Source organism: Sylvia atricapilla, chromosome 17, assembly GCF_009819655.1.
Source record: "Sylvia atricapilla isolate bSylAtr1 chromosome 17, bSylAtr1.pri, whole genome shotgun sequence".
NCBI classification, from domain to species: Eukaryota; Metazoa; Chordata; class Aves; order Passeriformes; family Sylviidae; genus Sylvia; species Sylvia atricapilla.
Genome location: NC_089156.1, coordinates 5704367 through 5727130, shown reverse-complemented (window position 1 = coordinate 5727130; position 22764 = coordinate 5704367). Strand labels below are relative to the sequence as shown.

The window sequence follows — 22764 nt, the reverse complement described above, 5'->3', positions numbered from 1 at the left end:
GCTGGTGAGACACTAGCCTCAGGATTTCTGAGTGTGTTTTTTCGAGCACCTGCAATGTGGTGTAACAATGCCACAATTTATTCAGCCCTTCTCTGTGACAGAACTGCATGTGGCTGAGTAATGTGCAGCCAGGGGCTGAAAGCAGCTGGATCCTAGATACAGGTGTTTGGGAATGCACATTGCCAAGAGAGGCTTTAGTTCCAATGTATCCTCACTAAGAGTATTTGCTGCATCCTCTGGGCATCTCTTGATGCTGTTATATCACCAGGCTCTGCTGGAAGTGGTAAGGACAGAAAAATTTTACTTTTCCCCTCCACTCTAAGGTGTGGTGTCAATGTTGGTTGTGAGCAGAAGTTTGTATGTGTATTACTCCTTGGGCCAGATTCTGATCCTATTTATGTAGGTATAAAACTGCTGTGTTGTTTCATCTGTGTTAGGGAAGTTCTAGCCTTTCTGGGTGTTTTTAGGTTTTGGTTCTGCTTGGCTTTTTGGTTGTGTGGTTTTGTTTTTTTTTTTTTTTTTTTTCTTCCTTTAACCACTTTCCTTGCTGAGAGGGGAGAACTCCATGGGAAGTGATCCAGCAAACTTTTAAAATAACCTTTTAGTGTGGGTTTGGTTTTGGTTTTGGTTTTTTATTTTAACTCTTGCTCAAACTTTTAAATATATGAATTGTCTCTGTGAATGCTGAGTGCCTCTGAAACCTGCCAGCCAAGCCTAAATCTTGCAGGAGGTGTGGCCACATTTGTGTTCTCAGAGCTCTCTGGCACAGACACCTGGTACACCTGTGTCTCCTGCTAGTTTCAGTACTGTCATAACTTCACCCCTCATGCCTGTTTCTCTGGTACCTCCTGTTTTTCCCAAGGTGATCTTCTAAAAATAGAATCTGTTACAGATTTTCACTCCCCCACACCCACCTTGAGGACAATAATTACCAATGAGATGGTTTTAATAATGCTGAAAGAAGGAGGGTGATGCATTCTGCTTTGCTCTTTGAGGCTTTTTTTTTCTGGCAGGGAAAAAAAATGCACAAATTGCTTAGTAATTTCATTAGGTGACAAATGTAAAGTGAGTAGCTTTTGAAATACTTAGACTTGAGTATTTAAACATTTGATAAATCATGGGTTATCTGATGAATAAAATAATAATGTTTTGGCACCAACAGAATTCCATGCAAAGGTCTCAATCTGAATAGAAAATCTCTTAATTTCCTTAATTGTAGTTAAACTGGTGGAGATAGCTGTGGTATCTGTGGCGTTCACCTGTCCAGAAATCAGAGCCATGCTCAACCCAGGTGAGCAGAGCTGCTTTGGATGATGCAGTTATCTGTCAGCAGCCAGAAATTAAAACATTTAAAGCATTCATAAGATGGAAAAAACTTCTCTAAAATGAAAAAAACAAACAAACAAAAAAAAACCAAAACAAAACAAACAAACCTGAATGAAAGCATGTAAGAGTTTGAGTGGATGACATTGACTTTACTGTCCTCTAAACTATGCACACAGGAGCCCAGAGCTTATTGCCATATAAACCAAGAGAAATAAAAGGGAAGCTGTCTCTACAGGCTGCAGGATGGAACTGGTGAGCAGCTGTTCTGATAGCAGAGCACTCTGTGTGTGATAACTGCCTACAGGTAGAAATGCTGTGTAGGGGAATCATTGCTGGCACTGTCACGGGCTGGCAAACTAAACTGTTTGGTGGAAGGATAAGAATCTACTACAGATCTTTAAAGTCACCCTCATTGTGATCACCTCTTGATCAAACATTGCTTTCTCCATTGTGAGTATAAGCATAGCACATTTCCTAAATGATTGCTTAGAATAAAACTAGATTGCTGCATGAGAGACCAAGTCAGCACAACCAGTGAATGTACAGTGCTACTACCCAGAGCTCAGACTGAAATGGGAATAGTGATGGTGCTTCAGGTTTTACAGCCACCTCTGTGCTCGACTTTGACTATTATTTATTACCAGTAATATTGTGCTTTGTAAACTTATACAGTGCTTTATGAAGTAAGACATGTTTCCTATTTTAAAGATCTTTTAATCTTGTGGGCTGATAAGGGGTGCAGATTATCCCTTGGATGTTCATAAATAGCATTAGCGCTAAGAGTTTTATTAGTGCTGGGTCCTTTCAAGCCTGTGGCTTTTTCTTTTTCTTAACAACACTTCCCTAGGTACCAAAATAAGGATTTCTACACCATGATGTTCCAGGCTGGACTAATGTGGGCATTCTTTGGTTTTGCTTGTAGTGAGAGGAAAACCCAAGCAGAGTCCCAGCACAGTGGCTGTTGCCCTGCAAGGGTTTAACCCACAGCCTCTGCTTGGCTCTCTGAGACTACAAATCTGGAGTTTGGGGGATGGCAGCAGAGAGCAGGCTCGGGAGGTTTGTGTGTGTGTTTGCTTGCGCGTGTTTTAAATAAACAAACAATGCAACAGCAACTTCAACAAATTGTGAGTGGTGCTAATTTGTTATAGTGCTGTCTTGCCTTCTGGCAGTGTTGATTTAGGAGAAGCTGAGCAGACTGGAACGGATGCAGGGAGCTGCCGGTTCTCTTCTCTGGGATGTGAATATGGCTCAGCACAAAATACTTTTAAGGGTCCTGTCCTGAGGAGCTTTCAGATTACAGGGTAAAGCACATACATAGGCTGTCAATCCCCTTTTGAAAACCACATCTTAGGCAGAAGTACCTTCCCCCCTGCCTTGCTCCACCCCTTCTACTTTTTTAAAATGAAGAGAAGTTTTAAGTCTTAATTCATGGCAAAAGCCTATAATTTGTGAACTTTGAAGACTGCCAGGAAATCCTTGACAAGAGTAGGGAAGGAAAGGAGGAAGATCCTGTGCTTTGGACTGTAGCAAAGTTTTCAACACCCCATGACCTTGCTGGGCTGCCTTTCATAACGTTCCTGGGGTTGTAATCCCCCAGGCTGAGAAGCTGTCTGTCAGGGAGGGCTGGCCAAATGTGCCTCAGGTATCTGCAGCCCTGGACCACTGCTGTGCAGGGCTGCAGGACAAAGCCAGCAGCATGGGAGCCTTGCTGGGAAGAGGTGGATTTTGGAAACATGCATAGAGTGACCTCCCTGCAGTCTGTGAGCTGAGTTTAAATAACGCTTGAAGTCTCAAGTGAAGAAGACAGAGGAATAAAACAGTCAAAATAAGAAGTAGGGGTTGAGGAAAAGCAGCCAAATAAATGAAGAATTCTGAAAGTGAGTTAACTCTGCTTTCCCATTAGATCATCTTCAGCTTGGAAAGATTTGGATGCAATACAGAGAGTTTGCAGAACTTTGAGTCTGTTAGGCCTTCTGCTTTTACAGGCAATAGTGGCTTTCTGGCCTCCCCTCATTTGCCAGGCTCAGATGTGCTGAGACTTCTTGGTGTCTGCAAAGAACCAAATACAAAGGGCTCAGGATGATCAGTTACACTGACTTATGTATGGGCTATTTGGTAGGCAGTACAGTCTTAATACTGTCTGGACCAACTCTTATAGTGGCTTGCTTGAAAGACTTCACCGAAGTGAAACTTAAACCCAAAGATTTCTTTGCTACAGGGCTGAGTATTTGGTCAGTTTTTGGGGAAAGGCAAAGAAAAAACGATGTGGGTAAGTGCTAAAAGTGCTGTATTTAAGATATAATTTCTATTAAGTACTGTTGCTGGATCTATAGATATGGGTAAAGGGAATGAGGTATTTTCTTATTGGAAAAAGCCAAGACAGCAATACTTGTTTTGTGCTCACTGGTATCTGGTGTATGGTGGGAGAGGTGACATTTTGGTCCAAGACATTTACTACACCCCTCAGCATGGAAACTTGCTGTCAGCTATTGCAAGCTCATGATATTAGCAGTATTGGGTGTGCAGACTGCTTCTCTCTGCAGAAACGTTTGCAGAGTCCACACAAGAAATGAAATTAAACAGGCCGATTGGGAGGATCTTTATCAAACCTGCTCCCATTTTTCCTAGTACTCTGAGTCTTTGTTTGCTCTAACAAACCATGTAACTAAGGAGTCTGAGTCACAGTCACTAGTTCCAGCTGCCTGCCTCATCCCTGTCCTGAAGATCCCTCCCCAGCTGCGGGGACAGTTGAAAGGGTCGTGCGTTTGCTCCAGTATTACTGCATTACTGCCTGCTATCAGCGTGTACCTGTGGTGATGTAGAGCCCGAAAGCAGTGCTGCAGCTGGGAGTGTCCTGTAGGACAGTCTTGGTTGGAGGAGGGTCATGGCATTCCTCCTTCTCCATAAAGCTAGGTGTGCTCCTGCCCTCGGAGCGATGCCCTGCTTGAGGCTGCCACCCCATGCACCCCCTGCCAAGTGCCTTATCTTACTGAAGGCCAGGGCCCAAGACTGACACTCTCTAGGATTAACTGGGAGGTAGCAACGACCTTTAAGTCATGTCCTAAATTCCTGCATTGTAAAGGGAGAATTCTGTACAGGCTCAGAGGGGCTGGGAAATAGAAATTTTGCATACCAAAGGGGCCTTTAAGCTACTTCATTCAATATGTTGTTGTTATTTTCGTGCAATAGGGAGTAAATAAATGAATTAAATGAGATTAGCATTGGTCATTGGAGCTGCCTTTACTACTTGCAATGCAAGTACAACTAAAACTGAGTTTGTTCAGTTGTTGTGGGAAGAGAAGAGCCCAGAGTCTACTGCTGGTCACTAAGTGGTCACGAACTTCTGAAGCTTTGTTTTGTGCCACTGCTCTGTTCCCCAGATCAATTGTGCTCTGCAGATATGCAGGAATTTTTAGTGCCGGACTCTGGCTGACAAGATCTGCAATGTCCATGCCTCTCCCCTTCTCCTCCCAGCAGAGGTTTTGGTAGTCCTAGTCTCCTGTGTGTCAGCAGTGACAATAAATATATCATATAGAAGCACTCTGCTTAGGAGTTGGCAGGAAGCTTAGTTTCTGACTGCAGTGAGATGTTCTAAGAGTAGGAGACACCTCTGGCTGAAGCACTTCTCTGCTAAACTCTGCCCTAGAGGGAAAACACAACTATGGAGAAGAGCTCTTGCTTCACAGTAGCAAGAAGCAATTGATGTAATCTGGGTGGGAAAAACCTCGTGTTTAAACTGCTGTTCAAGAAATACCTTTATGCAGCATTCAGCCTGTGTGAAACGGAGAATTGCTGGTATTGCTGAGGGTTTTGCAGAGTTGTGATGCTGGGAGATGCAGCCAGAGTTCAAGTTGCTCTAATGCTGTGCGGAGTGTGATCTCCTGGAGAGGGGGGAGCTCCAGATTCCCGGGGCTCTGGCCCATTCTGCTTCAAGTGTGGTAGTTAACTGTGGGTTGGCCTGTTCATGCTGGCAGTGGTCTGTTCAGACTAGTTCAGCAAATGCTCTTGGCTCAGCACAGCTCAGGTCAGTAGGCAAACAGTTGCTTACATTTCATTTCTTCATTGTATTGACAAGATTTTAAAATCTTCAGCTTACAGCAGTCAAAACAGGATGATCTGAATACAAAAGACCTATTAGTTCAGTGTGAAAGGGATTTGGTTACAGAGTTGTGGGGATAAGTATGCAGGTAGGAAATGATGGGAACACTGTCCTGGGCCTAAGCCCAGCAGATGTTCAGGAAGAATAACTATCTCCTTATACTCTGTCCTTTTCATGACAACCTGTTCCATTTTTCAGGCCTGTGTCCTCCTTTATATACTCTCTCTCATTCAACATTAAGTATTATAGATATTTTTCATTTGGCCTTTTATCTTTTAAGGTTGAAAATCAATAGTATTCTTACTTTTTAAATGTAAGATTTCTATCTCCAGAAACACAGCTGGAGACATGCAGCCATCAATGTGATAAGAGCTATGCACGTTTCACTTCACCATGAAGATCTAAAAACCTGTGTTAAATCCCTGCCAGGCTGCAGGCTTATTTCTGTATTGGTTTTTGGTGGGGTTGAGCTTTTTGTCTGTTTGTTTTGACTGGGGCAGCATCGCCACTTGTAGAAAGGAACCTGTACTTAGCACCTACCCTGAGACTCCTCCACGATAATCCCGCTGGAGCTGATTAGAGAAACTCTGTGGGAAGGATATGCACTGCAGAGTATACAACCAGCTTGTCAAACCTAGGGAAGCTGTGATGTGTGCCTTTCCCTGGAAACGATGATGTTGCTTTTTCCTTTGGGCAGGGGAGGGTGGAATTATAGATATATAAGTTTTGCGACGCTCGTGTAAGCTGCAGTTCACCATGAATCTACTTGATCTCCAGTCTCCAAGAATGGAGAATAAATTATCAGTGATAATTTATAATTTATCATTATAAATAGAAGAGGGCATACAGTGTCTTCTTCTCCCGCCTTGCACCAAAGTATCCAGCCTGGCCCAATGCCATAAGATCCCTAGAAGATTTTTTTCAAAGGCTTAGGAAGTGGGACAGAGAAATGGGGACAACACAGCAGATCAGCTGGTGCAGACATCCTGGGATCTGCTGGGTTTGGATACGTGTGAATTGGTCCCCCTGAAGCTCAGTGCTATTGGGAGTCATGAACCTTAGTGGCCAGGGAGCATCAGTAAGAAACTTGCAGAGTCCTTCTGTTCTGCTTCCGTCACAGTTCACCAGCTGTGGGGAGATGGGTGGAGGGGAGGTTGTTCTAGCAGTTACGTATTTAAGGCAGGTGGCTGTTTTTAAATGTACATTTCAATTTTGATTGCAGTATTTTAATTGCATTTAACAGCGTCCCTGCTGGTTCTCCATTCTGCATCCGTGCAGCCACGTTCTATTGATGGCCTGTTGTGATTTCAATGGAACATCATGGGATGTACCTGGCACGTCGGGCAGCACTGGATGGAGGTGCCTTTAGCCCAATGTACCTGGCATGGTAAGCGGCAACCAAGTGGTTAATCTGCATTCTACTGCTCATAGTTTCAGCTTGTATAGCAAGGTGTTCCTGCTTTGCTGCAGCCTTGTACTGACTGGAAATCACTTTGCTTTCTTGATTTTAGTGCTTTCATGCACACAGGGCCCCTACCCTTTTCACCCATGGAGATTCTCCTTCCCTGGGAAGTTTGCCATGCAGTAGAGAAGGGCCTAGCCATGTCAGACTCTCCTTGTTATTCTAGAACATGAGAGAAGGGACTGGGAAATCATCTCACTCTTTTTTTTTCCTCTCTCCTTCTTGGGCCAGGAGCTGGTAGCAGTTGAGCAGGTATTGCTCACGTCCCAAATACCCAAACGTTGCCGCACAGAGGTACCAGACAGGTGCTCATGTCCTTAAGCAAAGCTGTGCCGTTTCTGCGGGAGTCCTGCAAGAGCTGCCTCAGGGAGCCGGGAGGGCAGCTCTGCCTGGCACTAATTGGAATGTAACAAACTAAACAAGGGCCACTTTCAGTTTGCTGATATGGTATCTGCAAGATGATCCTCCATCCTCCATTTTCCTTCTCTTTTCCATGCCCACACCTGCAAAATCAGCTGCACATCCTGCTCTGTCCTGCATGTTCTCTCTCCCTTCCCCGGCTCTGCAGACCTCTGCCAGAGTAACTTCACTTGTTGGTCTTGGCTATTTTAAAGTGCTAAATATTTGTGTGAGAAAAACAAGGGTGCTGCATCCTGTTTTCTGCTCAAGCCTTCTTCACAGAGCTTTTGCTGCTCCACTGCCAATTATGAAAATGCATGTTTGTGCCTCAGCTTCTGAATTCTGCTGTCTGACTGCTCGCAGGGGCAGGGGATAGGGAACCATTTGGACTAACACAGTTCCAGCACTTCTCCCAATGCTTCTGCTGTTCTAGAATGTGAATACCTTTAAAAGTCATGGGCTAATGACCTGCCAAGTGCAACTCCTGGGGGCAGGTTAGTGGCTGTGAACCACCCACTACACTGACACCTCTGAGGGTCCTGGTTCTGTTGGGATGTGGGGAAAGGAAGATCAGATTAGCCAGTGAGAATCAGGAAAGCTCTCTTCCCAGTGAGGTCGTTAAATGCTCAAAAAAAGTTGGTTCATCTGAAACTGAAGGGTGCAGAAGTCATCTGTTTCAGTTTCACTCAGTTCCAGTAGCAGCTGGACACAGCATTTTTAATGACATAAATCGGTGGGAGAGAGCAATGTAGGAAACAGTGGATTTCGTTTTGTCTTGTTCTTGTCCATGCTCACCGCTGCAGTGCCTGCTCAGTGCAGCTCAACTGCTTGGGAAGGTGGAGATAATAATAAGTAATAAGTAAGCAGGCCACTGTCTTTTCCTGGGTCTATTATAACATGCACAACAGGCTGACGTTTTAACAACATCTAACTTGATATATCACATCTAATCTGTTTGTTGGTTTTTATCTGCAGTACTGTTAGCTCACTGTTCAGGTGCTCGGTGTCTAGCCTTCTCATCCAGCTACAAATCCTCTACGTGAAATGAGTGATTCCTTAGATCTGTTTTTGATTGATTCTTTGCTTCACTGGTGTTGCTTCTTAAAAGGTAAACAATATTCATGTGCTGCAATCTATAACTCAGAGATGAAATCAAATAGCATCTCCTGCCAGAGGTTGCTAAGATAACGCATTTAGCATTCATTCAGTAATTACTTTTAGCAAGAGATCTAGTGATATTAAAGAGAATCAAACTGTAATGAATATGTAGATTTTATACTGTTGAAAGGGGTGAAGGGATTTCTCTTCCCCTCTGTTTAGCAATTTCATTTTCTGTGATGTCCAGAGTCTTTGTGCAAACTGAGAGCAAATGAAGTTTCCCCTGCTGTGTAGTGAGAGCAGCACAGCTCCAGGAGCAGCCTGTGTGTTGTGCACAGCCTTGCTGCCCACGGGGTCACTGTGTGCCCCAGGCTGGGCACAGCAGCTCGCAGTTACCCAGCTCCTGAGGCAATATTGCTTATTAAGATGCTGTTGGCTCTTGGCTTGCAAAGCTTTGTTTGATGTGTGGCATCTGCTTGCAGCATTACTGTATTCTGTGATTTGTGCCCTGTACTTCTCATGTCTTTGCATGTGCTGTGTCTCAGTGTCATAGAATTGGTGGAGGTAGTGGAGAGCCTTAGTCTTGTTTCATTCCCTCCTTGCATGGGAGTATTTGAGCAGGTTCACTGCTCTGAAAAAGTGTGTCTTGAATGTGAGGTAACCAGCCTGAATTTGGGAAAAGATCATCACTGCTGCTATTTGTCCAGAGCCTTCTGTAATCCTCTTTTAAATGCAAAGGGGTGAAATTTTGCACACCACATTCCATGTTTAAAGACTGTGGCCCCAGTGAGACATGTGTGTATTCTTGAGATCTGGGGGTTGGTTTTTTTTACTAGAAATGCATCTGAGCCTTTTCTGAACCAGAGCTCCTCTGAACTGGGAGTATGTTTTTTCTCGTTTGGTTTTGTTTTTTTTTTTTTTTTTCCCAGAAAACAGAAAAGGAAGGGTTATTAAAAATGATACTGAAATACAAGAAGTATAAACCCACTATGAATTTTTAGGGCTTTGGGAGGTTGTGGTGATGTTATTCAAATGTTATGGTTTGTTAAGAGAAGACTCTCTGCAAACTAATGAATAGCAAGGCCTTTCTAAGGCTTCACCTGCCATTTCTTAGGGCAGATAACTTTTAGACAGGATTTAAACTCACAGTTGTCCTTGGTCCCACGCTTTCAGCTAGAAGTGAGATTCTAGGAATGCCATAAGTTGAGGAATAATGCCTGCTTCTCTTCTGCTAACAACTTTTCCAACGCACCTTTCTTCCTTCACCTCTGAAATGCATCATTGTCAAAGAAGGGTTTGTAACTGGCCACCTCTGGGAAATATCTGGACTGGATTTATTTTTGTTGACAAGATACACAAGGCAGGTTGCTATAAGGCTTTGTCAACAAAAGGACGTCAGCCAAAGTATTGTTCTCTGAGCCATACTCCTGTCCTGGTCAAAGCCCTTGGTGGGCAATTCTGACAGCACTTTAAACACAGCACTCTAAGATTGCTTGAAGGTTTTGCTGCCTTGATTCATTACATTCATTTTTTGGGGGTTGTTAAATCCACATTAGACTTCAGCTAATAAATTCAAATTTGATAGCAGGGTTATACTGCCTACACCTGACCACTGCTTTTAAAATCTACTGAAAGTAATAGCCTACCTTATACATATGGCCTACTGAACATGAACAGTTCTGTAAAATTTGACATGTGAGATAAATAGAGGTAATTTAAACAACTTGTACTATGCTAGTTTTTATGCTGCAGAACATACTGAAGTTTAACAATAACATTATCTTTCTCATGAAGGTCAGTAGCAGAATTAGAATCCTAATTCTGTTTTCAGGGCTTTCTCTGCAGGCTCATTACCTGGTTTCAATATCATTTAAGGCAGAAAGAAAAAAGTAAAACAAAAGGTAAAACACTAAAATATTCTGCATTAATAGCTGTTGCAAGCCTTAAGGCTTAGACAACTCATATACAGCCATTTCTAGACCTGTGCTTTAAGTGCCACACCAATGGGAAATAAGCCCACTTTTACTTCAGTAACATTATTATTACTACTAGTAGTACTACTTTGTTTAGGCAGAAAATATTGGCTGCAGTGTTTCCCTTCCTTTCCCACATTTGTCCTTTACGGAACACTTAAAAACCATACCCAGGGGTTTTGTGTGTTACGTGCTTGGAAAAGCACCATTGTTTTTGTAATGAAATTGTAGTACTAGGCAGTCTCTTGCTATCTGGAGCAGGATGCATTTCTATAGAGAGATGCTGTTAAGTTGCAAGCCATGTTTTTGTCCTCCACTATCGATGTATCTCAGTGACCCAGAAGTAAGGGCTCTTACTGGCCTGGCTAGATAAAAGTGGGCATTTTGTGCCTCTGTGCTGCTGCTTCTCCTTAATCAGCAACTCAGGAAGCAAGCCACTAGAACCAGACACACTGCCTCTGCGCTGCAACTCTGATGTGACTAATGACATCAAAACTTGGTTTTAAAGCACTCAGCATTGCTCAGTAGAGGTAGCCCCTGCCCTGTCACATTTTTCTGATTCTGCAGGGTGAGTTTCTATTACAGAAACACTACATGTGGAACTAGCACCATGGCAAGCCTGTACTTCCTTTTTGGCTGCCGCCCTTTCTAAAGCCATCGAGCTCTGGAAACAACATCCATGTGCACAGAGACACTGTGATGAATCCACCAAGTCTTCTTGGGTTACCATCCATCACTGAAAATCAAACAGAAAAGCAGAGCAGCCTTTTTAGCTGTGGGTCTGGGTAATGAGCCAGAGAGGTCTGTGTTGATGCTAAATTAGGTGCTGCTTTATTGAAGAGCCACTAAAAAATTCCACCAAAAGCATAAGCAAGCACCAGACTGACCAACAAAACAAGTGAAGAGCTGTGTCCCGTGGAAGAAGGGAGGCACCTGCTTGGCAGATCTGTGGGGAAAAGTATCAGGGTAGTCAGGCAACAATGCTGGAGGAAATATTGCATTTGTTTACTTTTTGGTAGTTTTTTTTCATAAACGAAAACTTCTCTGCTGTGCAGAAATGGAGGATGTAAATTTACCACCTTTCTGCCAAATGAAATAATTCTATTTATCATCAGGTAGTAAGAATCAGGTTTGAGGGAAGCAATTTTTCATGCTAATAGCATCACTCCTTATTTCTTTTTGTTGTGCACCTATACTTGGCACAGAGGGAATATAATGCATGTCTAATGCTTCAACATCTGAACTCTGATAGGACAGAGTGTGGTAGTGGGACTCACAAACAATAAAAAAATATACTGGTCATGATTTTGAGAGAAAACTTAAGCTCTTAATTTCCCTGTATTTAGAAGGCTTGCTTCTCCTTCAATAAGAGAAATGTTTCAATATGATGAACTGGGAAAGAAAGAAAGGAAGTAGAGGACTAAATGGTGGTGGTTCTAAATTTGGTATTTAATTCCTACTTTTGAACCTCAGAAACTATTTTTAATTAACTTTAAGGGATAAATGCAAGTAACAGTTTGCACTTTCAAACAAACAAACACTCAAAAAGCCAACAAGGAAAAAGAAATGAAAATGGATCTTGGATCCCCAAATGCAGCACCAGATTGAACTCTGGGTTTTATGGATTGTAATATCTACAAAACATGCAACTGCAGTTAGTTCTGACATATTTCAGATTGGGTGTTTCCTACAGTCCATACTACTAGGAAGGCCAATATAAACCTCTAAGCGAAAATACATCATGACTACTGTTTGTGAAATATATGAACTATATGCAGGTAACCACAAATTTCCTCTCTTTACAGTTTTTCAGGATAGAGAAACTGTGACTTGAGATATGTTACTTGACTCTATCATTTTAAACAAAATTCTTTCAAAATTAAAGAAAGAACAAAATTAACTTGAGGAAAATGTTTCAGAATTATGAAGACACGTAGTGACATTTAGCTAGCTTGGCATCCTGAATTTCAGTCAGTTGAGGGTTGATTCTAACCCTGCATGTCAATGGATTGGGATATGGACATTGCCAGGGGAATAGTTTTTAAAGCAGCTTTTCATACTCTTAAGGAGACTTCCCATTCACACCTCAGTGTGGGTAATTCCATCTTCAATGGATTTAGTTGCTACATGTCATCTTCTCAACCCCAGAGCAGCTAGGTGTTATAAGATTTCAACGTGTAACAGCTAAGAAACAAACTACATCTTAAAGCAGGGAAGCTGCAGCTTATGCTAATTATTTTTCATGCTCAGATATGCAAATGACAGTGAAGTAGATGCTTCTCTTTCCTTCCTCTTTCTCTCGCTTCTCATCATCCCTTCAAGTCTGTGTCAGGAGAGAACAGCTTTCCCCTACACCTATTGTTTTCATGCTGGTATCTTTTGAATAGTGATTCCAGCCAACGACGATTGCTTCTGTAAAAAGATAATTACAAATCTGATTTTTGAAAGACTTAAATCAAGTCTTAGCATGAGAAATATTTCTCTCCGTATTCCCAGCAGGATCAATTTACTCAGATCACCCTAGTCAGTGTCAAGCCTTACATATACTGACTGCACTGTATTAAACCAGTCTATTAAATGTAACCTGCTCTATTGGAAACAGAAAACTCACACTTCTCATCCTCCTGTTTTGCAGGTGGTAAGGTGAAGGCGAGAGGAAGAGAAGGTGGAGATGGAACTGCCAAATCATGCCAAACAACTGCTACTGCAGCTGAACCAGCAACGAGCCAAAGGTTTCCTCTGTGATGTGATCATTGTGGTAGAAAATGCCCTGTTTCGTGCCCATAAGAACATCCTGGCAGCCAGCAGCATGTATTTCAAATCCCTTGTCCTGCATGACAACCTGATAAACTTAGACACTGACATGGTGAACCCCACCGTGTTCCGGCAGATCTTGGACTTTATTTATACTGGTAAGCTCTTAACGACTGACCAGCCTGGTGAACAGAACTTTAATGCTCTCCTCACCGCAGCAAGCTACCTCCAACTGCACGACCTGGCAGCTCTCTGCAGAAAGAAGCTGAAGCGGAACGGCAAGTCCTTTGCTGGCAAGGCCGGTGGCCTTGGTGTTGGGAGATCTGCCAGGAGTCAGAGACTTTCCACCGCTTCAGTCATCCAAGCTCGCTATTCAGGGTCAAATGAGGGGTTGAAGGGCTCGCACTCAAAGGAGCTGTCAAAGGGAAAGCTCTCTGATGACGAGGTCTTCATCAGCAGCTCCAACCAAGAGAACTGTCACTCCTTAAGCAGGGGAACCAGCAAGAATGGCGGTGGGAGCAGCAGTGCAAACGGGAGCACCGGTGACCAGGAGCTGGGCCTCGACCTGTCCAAAAAAAGCCCCTCGCTCCCTGTGGCAGCCTCCCACGATGACACACAGCACAGTGAAAGCCAGCAAGGCTCTCCCCAATCTGCCTCAGCCCCTGCAGCCAACAGTGCCTCATCGTTCGACGAGTCTGGCGTCGGAGCCCCCCACAGCATGGCGGACAGCAGCGACCCCATGGAGATGGATCTGAGCGAGGAGTGCCACCACTCGCTGACAGAGGGCAGCCAGCGCAAGGGCCTCCGGCACTCGTCCCGCAAGAAGGAGTGGATCAAGAAAGACAACGCCTTTGACCGAAAGGAAGGGGGCAAAGACAGGGACGAGGGTGAAGGGCTGCCCAATGGTATCCTGCTGGGGCCCTTGTCCAAGTCTGTGGAGAGGAGTCTGTCCGGGGCCTACGGGGCAGACCTGCCCTACCCATGCAAGGAGGAGGTAGAAAACGGTAAGGAGAACAGTGACGACAGCGGCCAGAGCGAGAGTGAGAGCGGCGGCCATACCAGTGCCAACTATGTCTACCGGCAGGAGGGGTTTGAGCCAGTGGCCTATGGCGACAACCTGTACGTCTGTATCCCCTGTGGCAAAGGCTTCCCGAGCTCTGAGCAGCTCAATGCCCACGTGGAAACGCACACCGAGGAAGACCTTTACATCAAGGAGGAAGGCACATACGGCAGCAAGGATGAAGCTGAGGATTTGTCCAACCCCAATCAGTCCTATGCTGCGGAGTCCCGGCCCTTCAAGTGTTCAGTGTGTGAGAAGAGCTACAAGGATCCAGCCACGCTGCGGCAGCACGAGAAGACTCACTGGCTGACGCGGCCCTTCCCTTGCAACATCTGCGGCAAGATGTTCACGCAGCGGGGCACCATGACACGGCACATGCGCAGCCACTTGGGGCTCAAGCCCTTTGCTTGCGAGGAATGTGGGATGCGCTTTACCCGGCAGTACCGACTAACAGAGCATATGCGTGTCCACTCAGGAGAAAAACCTTACGAATGTCAACTGTGTGGTGGGAAATTCACCCAGCAGCGCAATCTGATCAGCCACCTGCGAATGCATACCTCTCCCACATAAGCCAAAGACTCCAGAATGAGCTTCAAGCCCATCCGCAGTGATTTACCTTTCTGTAGACTTGCTGCTTAAAAAAAAGAAAAAAGAAAAAAAAAAAAAAACACAAAAAAGGGGGCAACTCCCCATACTCTGTTCAGTCATGAGAGGCCTAAACAAATGTAGCTTTAACATTTAAAAACAAAGTTCCTTTTTTTTTCCTTTTTTTAAAAAAGAAAGGTCCACAGCCAAGCTGATGCATTTAATCCTAGTCTCCCTTCAGATTTTGATGACCTGGCAAGAAATGCCTCCTCTTTTTGCACACATCGACTTCATTGCTATACTGCTCATCTGAAGCAGGTAGGGAGACCTTGGGGAGCTTTCAGCCTCTGCTGGCTCCCCCCTCTCCGCCTCATTCTGTGTTCCTGTCGCTGTACTCATCTCCTCTCTTAAAACCAAACTCAGTAGTGGTATTTCTTGCCATTAAAAAGTAAACAAAGTACACCTTTCCTGTGGCCTAAGTAGCTGTGAAATAACAGCATTCTCAAGTGCAGAAGCTGTGTCTGTGGACCATCTCACAGGGTTGGCAGCCCCTCCAGAGACTGTGGGAAAGCCACAGCAGTGGTGGAGCCCACCCCCGTCCCCTGGGCTGGTGATGATGGGGGGAGCAGCTCCCAGGGCTGCACCAGCCCCAGTACTTCACTTAAAGAAATGGCGAAGCCTCCCTTACCATCCCTCCCCATTTTGGTTTTGATCTTTGTCCTTGGCACACATTACCACGTGCCACCTTCTCCCATAAAACATGCAAACCTCTTTTGCCTTACCCATGACTGAACAGGGACTGGATGCCCTGGGAATTTCTTTCAGTGAGCAGGGGGTCGTCTTTACTTTTCTAGTAGTTTCGTATGAATATTCTTTGCTTAGAGGTACTTGTTTTATTAAAGGAAAAAACCATTGTAACGTTTATGTGAATGTTTGAACTGGAAGGTCTGAGGTTAATTCTAGGGTGGGTGGGTGGGGAGGGGGTTTGATGTAGGCTGGACTTGCTACAAGTTCCATAGGTACTTTTTTATTATTTTTTTATTTTATTTTTTGTGTGTGTGTATGTTTTTAGCTTTCCTCCCTCACTAAAGAGCAAGTCTGTGTGGACAGACTTGTTACCTTTGCTACCTCTTGAATTCATGAGAACAATAAGATGGTTAGTGAAAGATTAGGCTTTTTTTTTTTTTTCTTTTATTGTAAGTAATTAAATGTATAAAAGTAGAAGCTAAATTAAAGTTAAGGGATTTTTACCACCCCGTCCTTCCATCAAAAGTCAACTAGAGAAATGTTAAAGAAAAGCTTGGCCAAAGACAAAGCAAAAGTTACACTGAGCTAGAGGCTGTGCAGGCTGCTCGGACTGGCTCAATTCTCAGTCTCTTGGCTGTCTGTAGTCACTTTTAGATAAAAGCAGAAAATTTCTCTGAGCTTTTTGGGCCCTTTCCAGCTTTGTTTATTGAGTCTGGATACTATGGGGAGGGGAAAATGTCCCCCTCATCTTCCACTCCCCCAGCACATCTGGGTCAGTCTGTAAACACCTGGCAGGACAGAGGGTGAGGGCATAGCAGCCTATAATTTACTAGAATCCAGAGTGCAATAAGGTGGGGGAGAGGAGGAGAAAGCAAACCAAAGTGTTTCATATCCTCCCTTTTAGACAATTTAACACACGCACACAAAAAAAAAAAGGAAAAAAAAAAAGGAAAAAAAAAAAGAAAAATGAAAAGAAAAAGAAACAAAATGTTCTTGCAACATCTGCCTAAGACATCACAGCCAACAGCTGCTATTGGTTTAGGAGAGAAGACAGAGAACTTTGCCCACCGATTCTTGGCCCCCTTGACTTTGTTGGCGTGACCTTGTGGAAAGCTATGGCTTATTTCAAGCCTCCCGTGACTGTGGTGGTAAAAATTCACAGCCAGTAGAATCATCCCTTCTGAAATGACTAAGGTTTACACTTGCAGTTTTTCATTTGTTGGTTTTTGGTGTTTTGGTTTGTTGGTTTTTTTTGGTTTTTTTTTTTTTTTTTTCACTCAAACCAGTATAGTCTCTATGCGTAAGTTTTACCAAACCTCATGTTTTGTCTTTTTTCTAAAAAAAACAAAACAAACAATTTTTAAAGTTTTGACCAAAAAAGAAAAAAAAAAAAGAAAAAGAAAAAAGTGAGCATGTTTGACTAAAACAAAGAAATATAAGCTTCATTTTCTATTGGGGTTTTTTTGCTTTTTTTTTTTTGTTTGTTTGTTCGTTTCGTTTTGATTTTTTTCTTTTGTTATGTTTCAAGGTAGACTAGTCCATGAGAAGTTTTTGGGTCAATTGAATGAACTGAGGAAACTGGAATCCAGGCTCCAAGCAATAGACAACGCAAAGGCGCTGAGCCCCGGCCTGGTGTCACGTTACAGGGAACACTCGCCCCTCTCCGGCCGCGGCCGTGCGCTTCTCCCGGTGCCATTGTCCGCTTGCTCCCGGAGCGCGGGAGGGGTGCACGGACTTTTGCTTTTGTCGGATTGTGCTGAGACGCGCTGTTTTCTTTTCGGGGGTTAAGTGGGTTTTTAGCGTCTTCAGCACTTCCACATTTTTGAATATATATTGTAATTATTTTTTTTTTCCTTGATTCCCCCTGAGAATATCCCCAAAAGTAGTCTTTGGGGAGGACAGGGAAGGCCGTGCCATCTACCTTGTTTTCAGAGCGAATCTGAGCAGAGCCCAGGGACAGCTGTGCAAGATGAGCTCCTCGGCACTTTCACCCCGCCTTTCCCTCCCTCCAGCCCCCCGAGGCGGAGCTGCCGCCGGGCTGGGCTCCGGGAGCGAGGGCTGGGCCCGCGGGTTTGGAGGCGGCTCTGTCCCCTGTGCCGCCTTGGGCTGCCAAGGGCCCGAGGGAGCCGCGCCCAGCGGCGCTCGGAGCTCCGAGCCGGCACCGCCCGCTGCCCCTCTTCATTCCATTGTCACATCTGTGCGGGCGATGTAGCTTCTCCCCCTGCCCCAGGCCCTCTCGTCATTTGTTTCTTAAGCCTTGAGAATTATGTTGAACTTTCAGGACCCAATGCTATTTTTTAAAAAAACTTTTTTTGGAGCTTTTTTTTTTTTTTTTTTTTTTTTTTAAATCCCCTCCCCAGCACTTAAACAGTACGACATAAAGTCTGTGTACAGCAAGAGTATTGTACAAAAGGAAATTATGTTCTTTTTTCAAATAGCTGTGTAAAGTTGTGTTCCGTAGACTGAGTATAAACAACATTTTCCAAATTGTGACAGTAATAATGAATAACTAATAATACTCAAAACTTCAGGGACTGTTTCAGGCCTGCTTGGGGCCTAAACACTCAACTGCATTTGTACGACATAGTATTGTATCAACATTTTTCTGTATTTTAATGAGAAAGCAAAACACTAGTTTCATATTTAAGATTTTAAGAGTTTTAGGGTGGGGGGGGAGGGAGTTGCATTTTTGTTTTTTTTCTTTTTATTTTGAATTTTTTTTTTAAATACACAAAGAGCCTCAAGAGGAATAAAACAATTTAAAAGGAAACAAAAAAAAAGAGAAAACCACAAAAAGAAAAAAAAAAAAAAAAAGAGGCCAGGCAGCTTAAGTATATGCTTTAGTCACTTAGTTCCAGAATGTTTTCGGAATAACAGGAAAAAAAAGATAAAATAGCAAAAGTTGTATAAAAGAATAAAGAAGCTCATACCCAAATTCACAAAACTATTTTTTAAACCAAAGCACATTTGAATGAGTATGGAACCTCACTTGGCTCAGAAAAGTACTAATATATTTATCTCATTGTTTACATAAACTTTTACAGTTTCAGACCTCAACAGATCTAGGGGCCAGTCAAAATTAATCTTTGCTTTTTCCATTGGTTTGTCTCTGAAGGCTGTGCAGTGTTCCTCAGCTTGGGAGGGGGGAGCTGTGTCCCAGCCTGCATTCCAGCACTGCTCGGGGAGGGTGGGGAGAGGGTGGGCAATTAGAAATATGGCATGTAGAATTTTTTTTTTTTCTTCAGTCCATGAGAGATGTTGCTGGGAGTGAGACCCAGGCACTATTGTAGAGGCATTCCAGCCTACCACTTCCTCAGAGGAGTCTGAGGGAACCAAGAGGGCAAAGGGAGATGCAAGAAGCTCTAGAGATAAAAAAGGATGTTAGATGTTGGGAGCTGCTGTACCCAGCACATCTCCTTAACTTTAGCCATGGGGAGCTGGGCTGTTTTCCAGTCCTTTACTGCAAAACTTCCAAAAACAAATTCCTGGCCAAAACAAAGCAACCGACCCCGAAGGCCCAGCTCAGTGCACTTGGGGGTGCTAGCAGGAGCCACAAAGACCACAGAAGACACCAAAGAGCTCTGACACGCAGCTTCTGTGAGGCTTTGCGGCCGCTGCGGCGCAGAGCCCAGCCCTGCCCGGGGGCACCGAGCGCCCTCCGGGCCCCTGAGCCCCCCATGGACCCGCTGGGTTCGTTCACTCCACGCCTCACAGTCCTCCGCTATGAGCCCAACCAAAACCCCTCAGGCTGCCCGGGTGGAAACCTAAGCCCATCTGCATGGTAGAACAGTTTAAAGATGACCAATGAGGATGGTTTGCTAAAATACCGCTGAAGCCAAAAATGAAAAGGTTTAAGAAAGCTCCCCATCCTTAGTCTTGACCCTTTGTAGCTTTACCTTCTACACCAAAGCCACCTCAAACATTTGAGGGGGGGCTGATGGAAAATGAAATATTAATTTTGCCTGGTCTTAATATCTAACAAAGATGGTGCAAACACTATTTGACAGTGTTGTTTTTGTATCAATATGTATGTGCAGTAATGAATGTATTTATTTCTCAGATTCTGTATGCACAGTTTTGCAATGTAATTCAGAAAGTTGCAAACACAAAGATGTGTCCGCAGGGTCTTCTCTACAGGATTTCAAAAAAATGAAAAAAATATATTAAAAAAAAAAAAAAAGAAAAAAAAAGAAAAAAGGAATCTCAGAGACTCAGCATAGCCATAAACCATAACCTGTGAAGACAATACAAAGACTGGACTTTTGTAGCTTTGCATAGAAGAGGAATTTATGTTTTGCTGTATTTAAATGTTTCAATTTACAGTGTCGCTCTTTTAAGATTCCTGTTTTGGTTTTTGTTTTTGTTTTCCTCTCTCTCTTGTGTGTGGAAAGCATTGTTTTCAAGCAGTGCAGGTTCAAAGTCTGGGTTAGCAGTATTTTACCATGTTGCTTCAGTTCTGAAAAGCAGGAATATGGGTCTTGACCAGAGAAACATCCAGTGCGCTTAGTGAAACAAAATTAAATCTGAAGTGACTGCTGGCAAAATCCAGAGAAGGTAAAAGTCACCTGAGGAATAGTTGCGTGCTTCTGATTGCAGCTTGTGACTGTGACAAGTCTGTTGTCCTGCCTGAAGGACAGGATGTAGCTTCTTTTTCAAGTCCCCCTCATCCCTCCCTTACTGTTTACTGTGATAGCAATAAGGATCTCCAGAGTGGGGAGTGGAGGCCTGGGATGGGCAGAGGAAGCTCCGTGCCAAACCCCACAGCCTCTGTGCCATCTCATGGTGGGCCTTGCAAACGGTACTGGAGCAGCAGGTTTGCCACAGCACAGGGGGCCTGAGCCCCCTGGGACAGGCTGTGCTTTACAAAGCCTCTCGTTCCAGTATTGGTGGAGTCAGCACCTACCACAGCCTTACGAATTAGCGTGGAGAAAGGATGTTTGCTGATTGCTGGATATTTGCCAAATTCTGAAACCTTTCCAATCAGCAGTGCTGGAGTTAAGGGAAAAACAAATAAAAAAACAAAGAGACAAAACCTCCCTACGTTTTAAGTGGGTTTAAGAGGCTCTAGGTAGCAAACATCGAGCTGTCCCCAGACAGCAGAAACACTCATCACTGAGATGGCACTGTTTGGATAAACATTTGTTTAAGCAAGAATTTTAAATCTAAATGAACCCAGAGCTGTAATTCTGGAATAATTAAAGAGACTTTTGGCTTTTTTTGGTAGTTTTTGTTCAAATAATTACTTGTTCGATATCAGTAAAGTCTCTCCATTTACTGTAAAATTCTTTCTTTTTATAAGCTTATTCTTGCACTCCAGAACTGGCCATATTCTTGAAAAAGAAAATTTAGGGGTTGCTTTCAATAGCTGAAAGTAGCCTTTACAGTGTTTTAAGTCCCATGGTACTTTATGGTCCTGATTTTAGTGCAGGAGACAAGCAGGCAAAAGGAAATGCTGTTTCTCAGCCCCTTTCCACTCCTTGTATTTTGTGTTTTTTCAGAATAGGGTAAGAAATTTCACCTTTGATTATTTCCTGTTAGACTTACTAAATCTGCTGCTTTCCTTGCAAAAGGAAAAGATTTTGGAACCCTTGTGAGGCAGTTCCAGCTCTGCTGCAAGGTTCCTAGCTGGTCCTCCAAATCAGGAAGACTCCTTTGTTTCAGCCCTGGTTCATCTTTCTGCCACATCAAAACTGCTGTTTATTCTGCTTGCTTTGTTTTAACTAACTACTCAAAGATCCTGAAACAAAAATTTTGAGATTGAGATGCATTTCTGTTCCATTGTCTCCTATTGCCACCATCTTCTTTCCTTCCTCCCCTAATTTTCCTAAGCAATTTGAAGGCCAGTGTTGAACACAGGGATCAGTGGTTTTGGAAGAGAGCAGCCCCAGTGGCATGTGGTGGGGCAGGTCTGAAGTACCACACTTGATGTGGCATTTGCTGGCATTAGGGACCTCTTTGTAGGGCTGCTTTCCCCGAGGAGTGGGACTGGTTTAAACTTCCTCTGTCACAAGTTACCAATCGAAGCACTCCCAGCACAGCTGTTCCTCTGACCTTCCACAGGACTTTTGACTGGCTGGGGATAACTTTTCTGTGAGGAGAGGATCTTCTTCTGGCTGGCTGGATATTTTTCCCCATTTTATTTTAATATTTTAGATACAACTGAAAAAGGGATGTTGCATCACCCCTTTTGGGTTTTGGTTTTTGTTTCGTTGTTTTTTTTTTTTTTTCATTTTAAGCCTTAAGTATCAGTCAGTCTGGAAGCCCTGGATGTTTCCTGGGGAGGGGGGAAGGAGGGGAGGTCAAGGGAAAGGCCGACATTCCTGCTGCAATGTTCTGTTCATTTCCTTCAAGAGCTTGAATTCAGGTCAGAGCCACAATAGTTGTGGCTTCAACTCAAGTGTCATATAAAAAGATACAGAAATTATAATATGATCTCAGCATTCAGAAATTTGCAGTCTTAATGTACAGTGATGAGAAACTGTTATTTTATGATCTTTTCATTAAAAGCTTGATTGAAAAATTACATCTCTTGCTCTAGAGTTCACCTTGTTCCTGTAACTGACTCTCCATGTTTTCTCTTCATTTATCCTTGCCCAGGGATCTGAACCAGCTGCTTCACAAAGAGACCCCCTCCCCACATACACAGTCTAAAAAAGGCACTCAACCTCACATTTTATGCACCTTTGCACTTGGGTCACAAGCCAAACCCTGACACTTGTTAGAATGTAAGAAAGGATGAATTGTGTGGGCCAGGCAAGCACACAGAAATGGTGCAGGCAATGGACAACGGACCAATCATAATTTCGCTTTTTTTGTTGTGACCCTGAGCAAGATGAAGCTGATTTTGAAAAGTTACTCCTGTTTTGTCCTAACCACAGTCTGAAATCAGTGCTTGCCAGAGACAGGAGATGGTAGGTGGACCTGCCAATCCACAAATGCCTCCAGACTATTTGGGCTCTAAGTGTAACTATGAGGAGCAGCAAAGAAGCTGAGCCAGAAAAGTTCCCTAAAGAAAAGACAGTTCTCCACCCACCTATGGTGCAGGTAACAGGGGTAAATGCTCCTAGGGAAGATGAATGCAATTGATGACAAAAGCACCCACTGCAGATTACAGCCCCTCCAGTGTTATAATTCAGTCCTTTTTCCTTGGGCAGGGCAACCCTAGCAAAATTAATTCACATTTCCTGAGCCTGGGTTCTAAATAGTATTTTTTTCTGGTTCCCAGGCCAATTTTTTGGATCTAAGAATTCTTTAATAAAAT

At 43.7% G+C, this 22764-nt stretch overlaps 1 protein-coding gene across 1 annotated transcript in view; it reads left to right on the top strand.

Annotated features, from left to right (window-relative positions):
- The window catches only part of HIC2 (HIC ZBTB transcriptional repressor 2), a 71546-nt gene extending 55868 nt beyond the window's left edge, over positions 1 to 15678 (top strand). Inside the window, exons 3-4 of the mRNA XM_066331381.1 lie at positions 6669 to 6812; positions 12993 to 15678. Of these exons, the coding sequence (XP_066187478.1) occupies positions 13029 to 14741 (1713 nt within the window). The 5' untranslated portion in view covers positions 6669 to 6812; positions 12993 to 13028 and the 3' untranslated portion in view covers positions 14742 to 15678. The remainder of the gene's footprint in view (positions 1 to 6668; positions 6813 to 12992) is intronic.
- The last annotated feature ends 7086 nt before the right edge of the window (positions 15679 to 22764 follow it).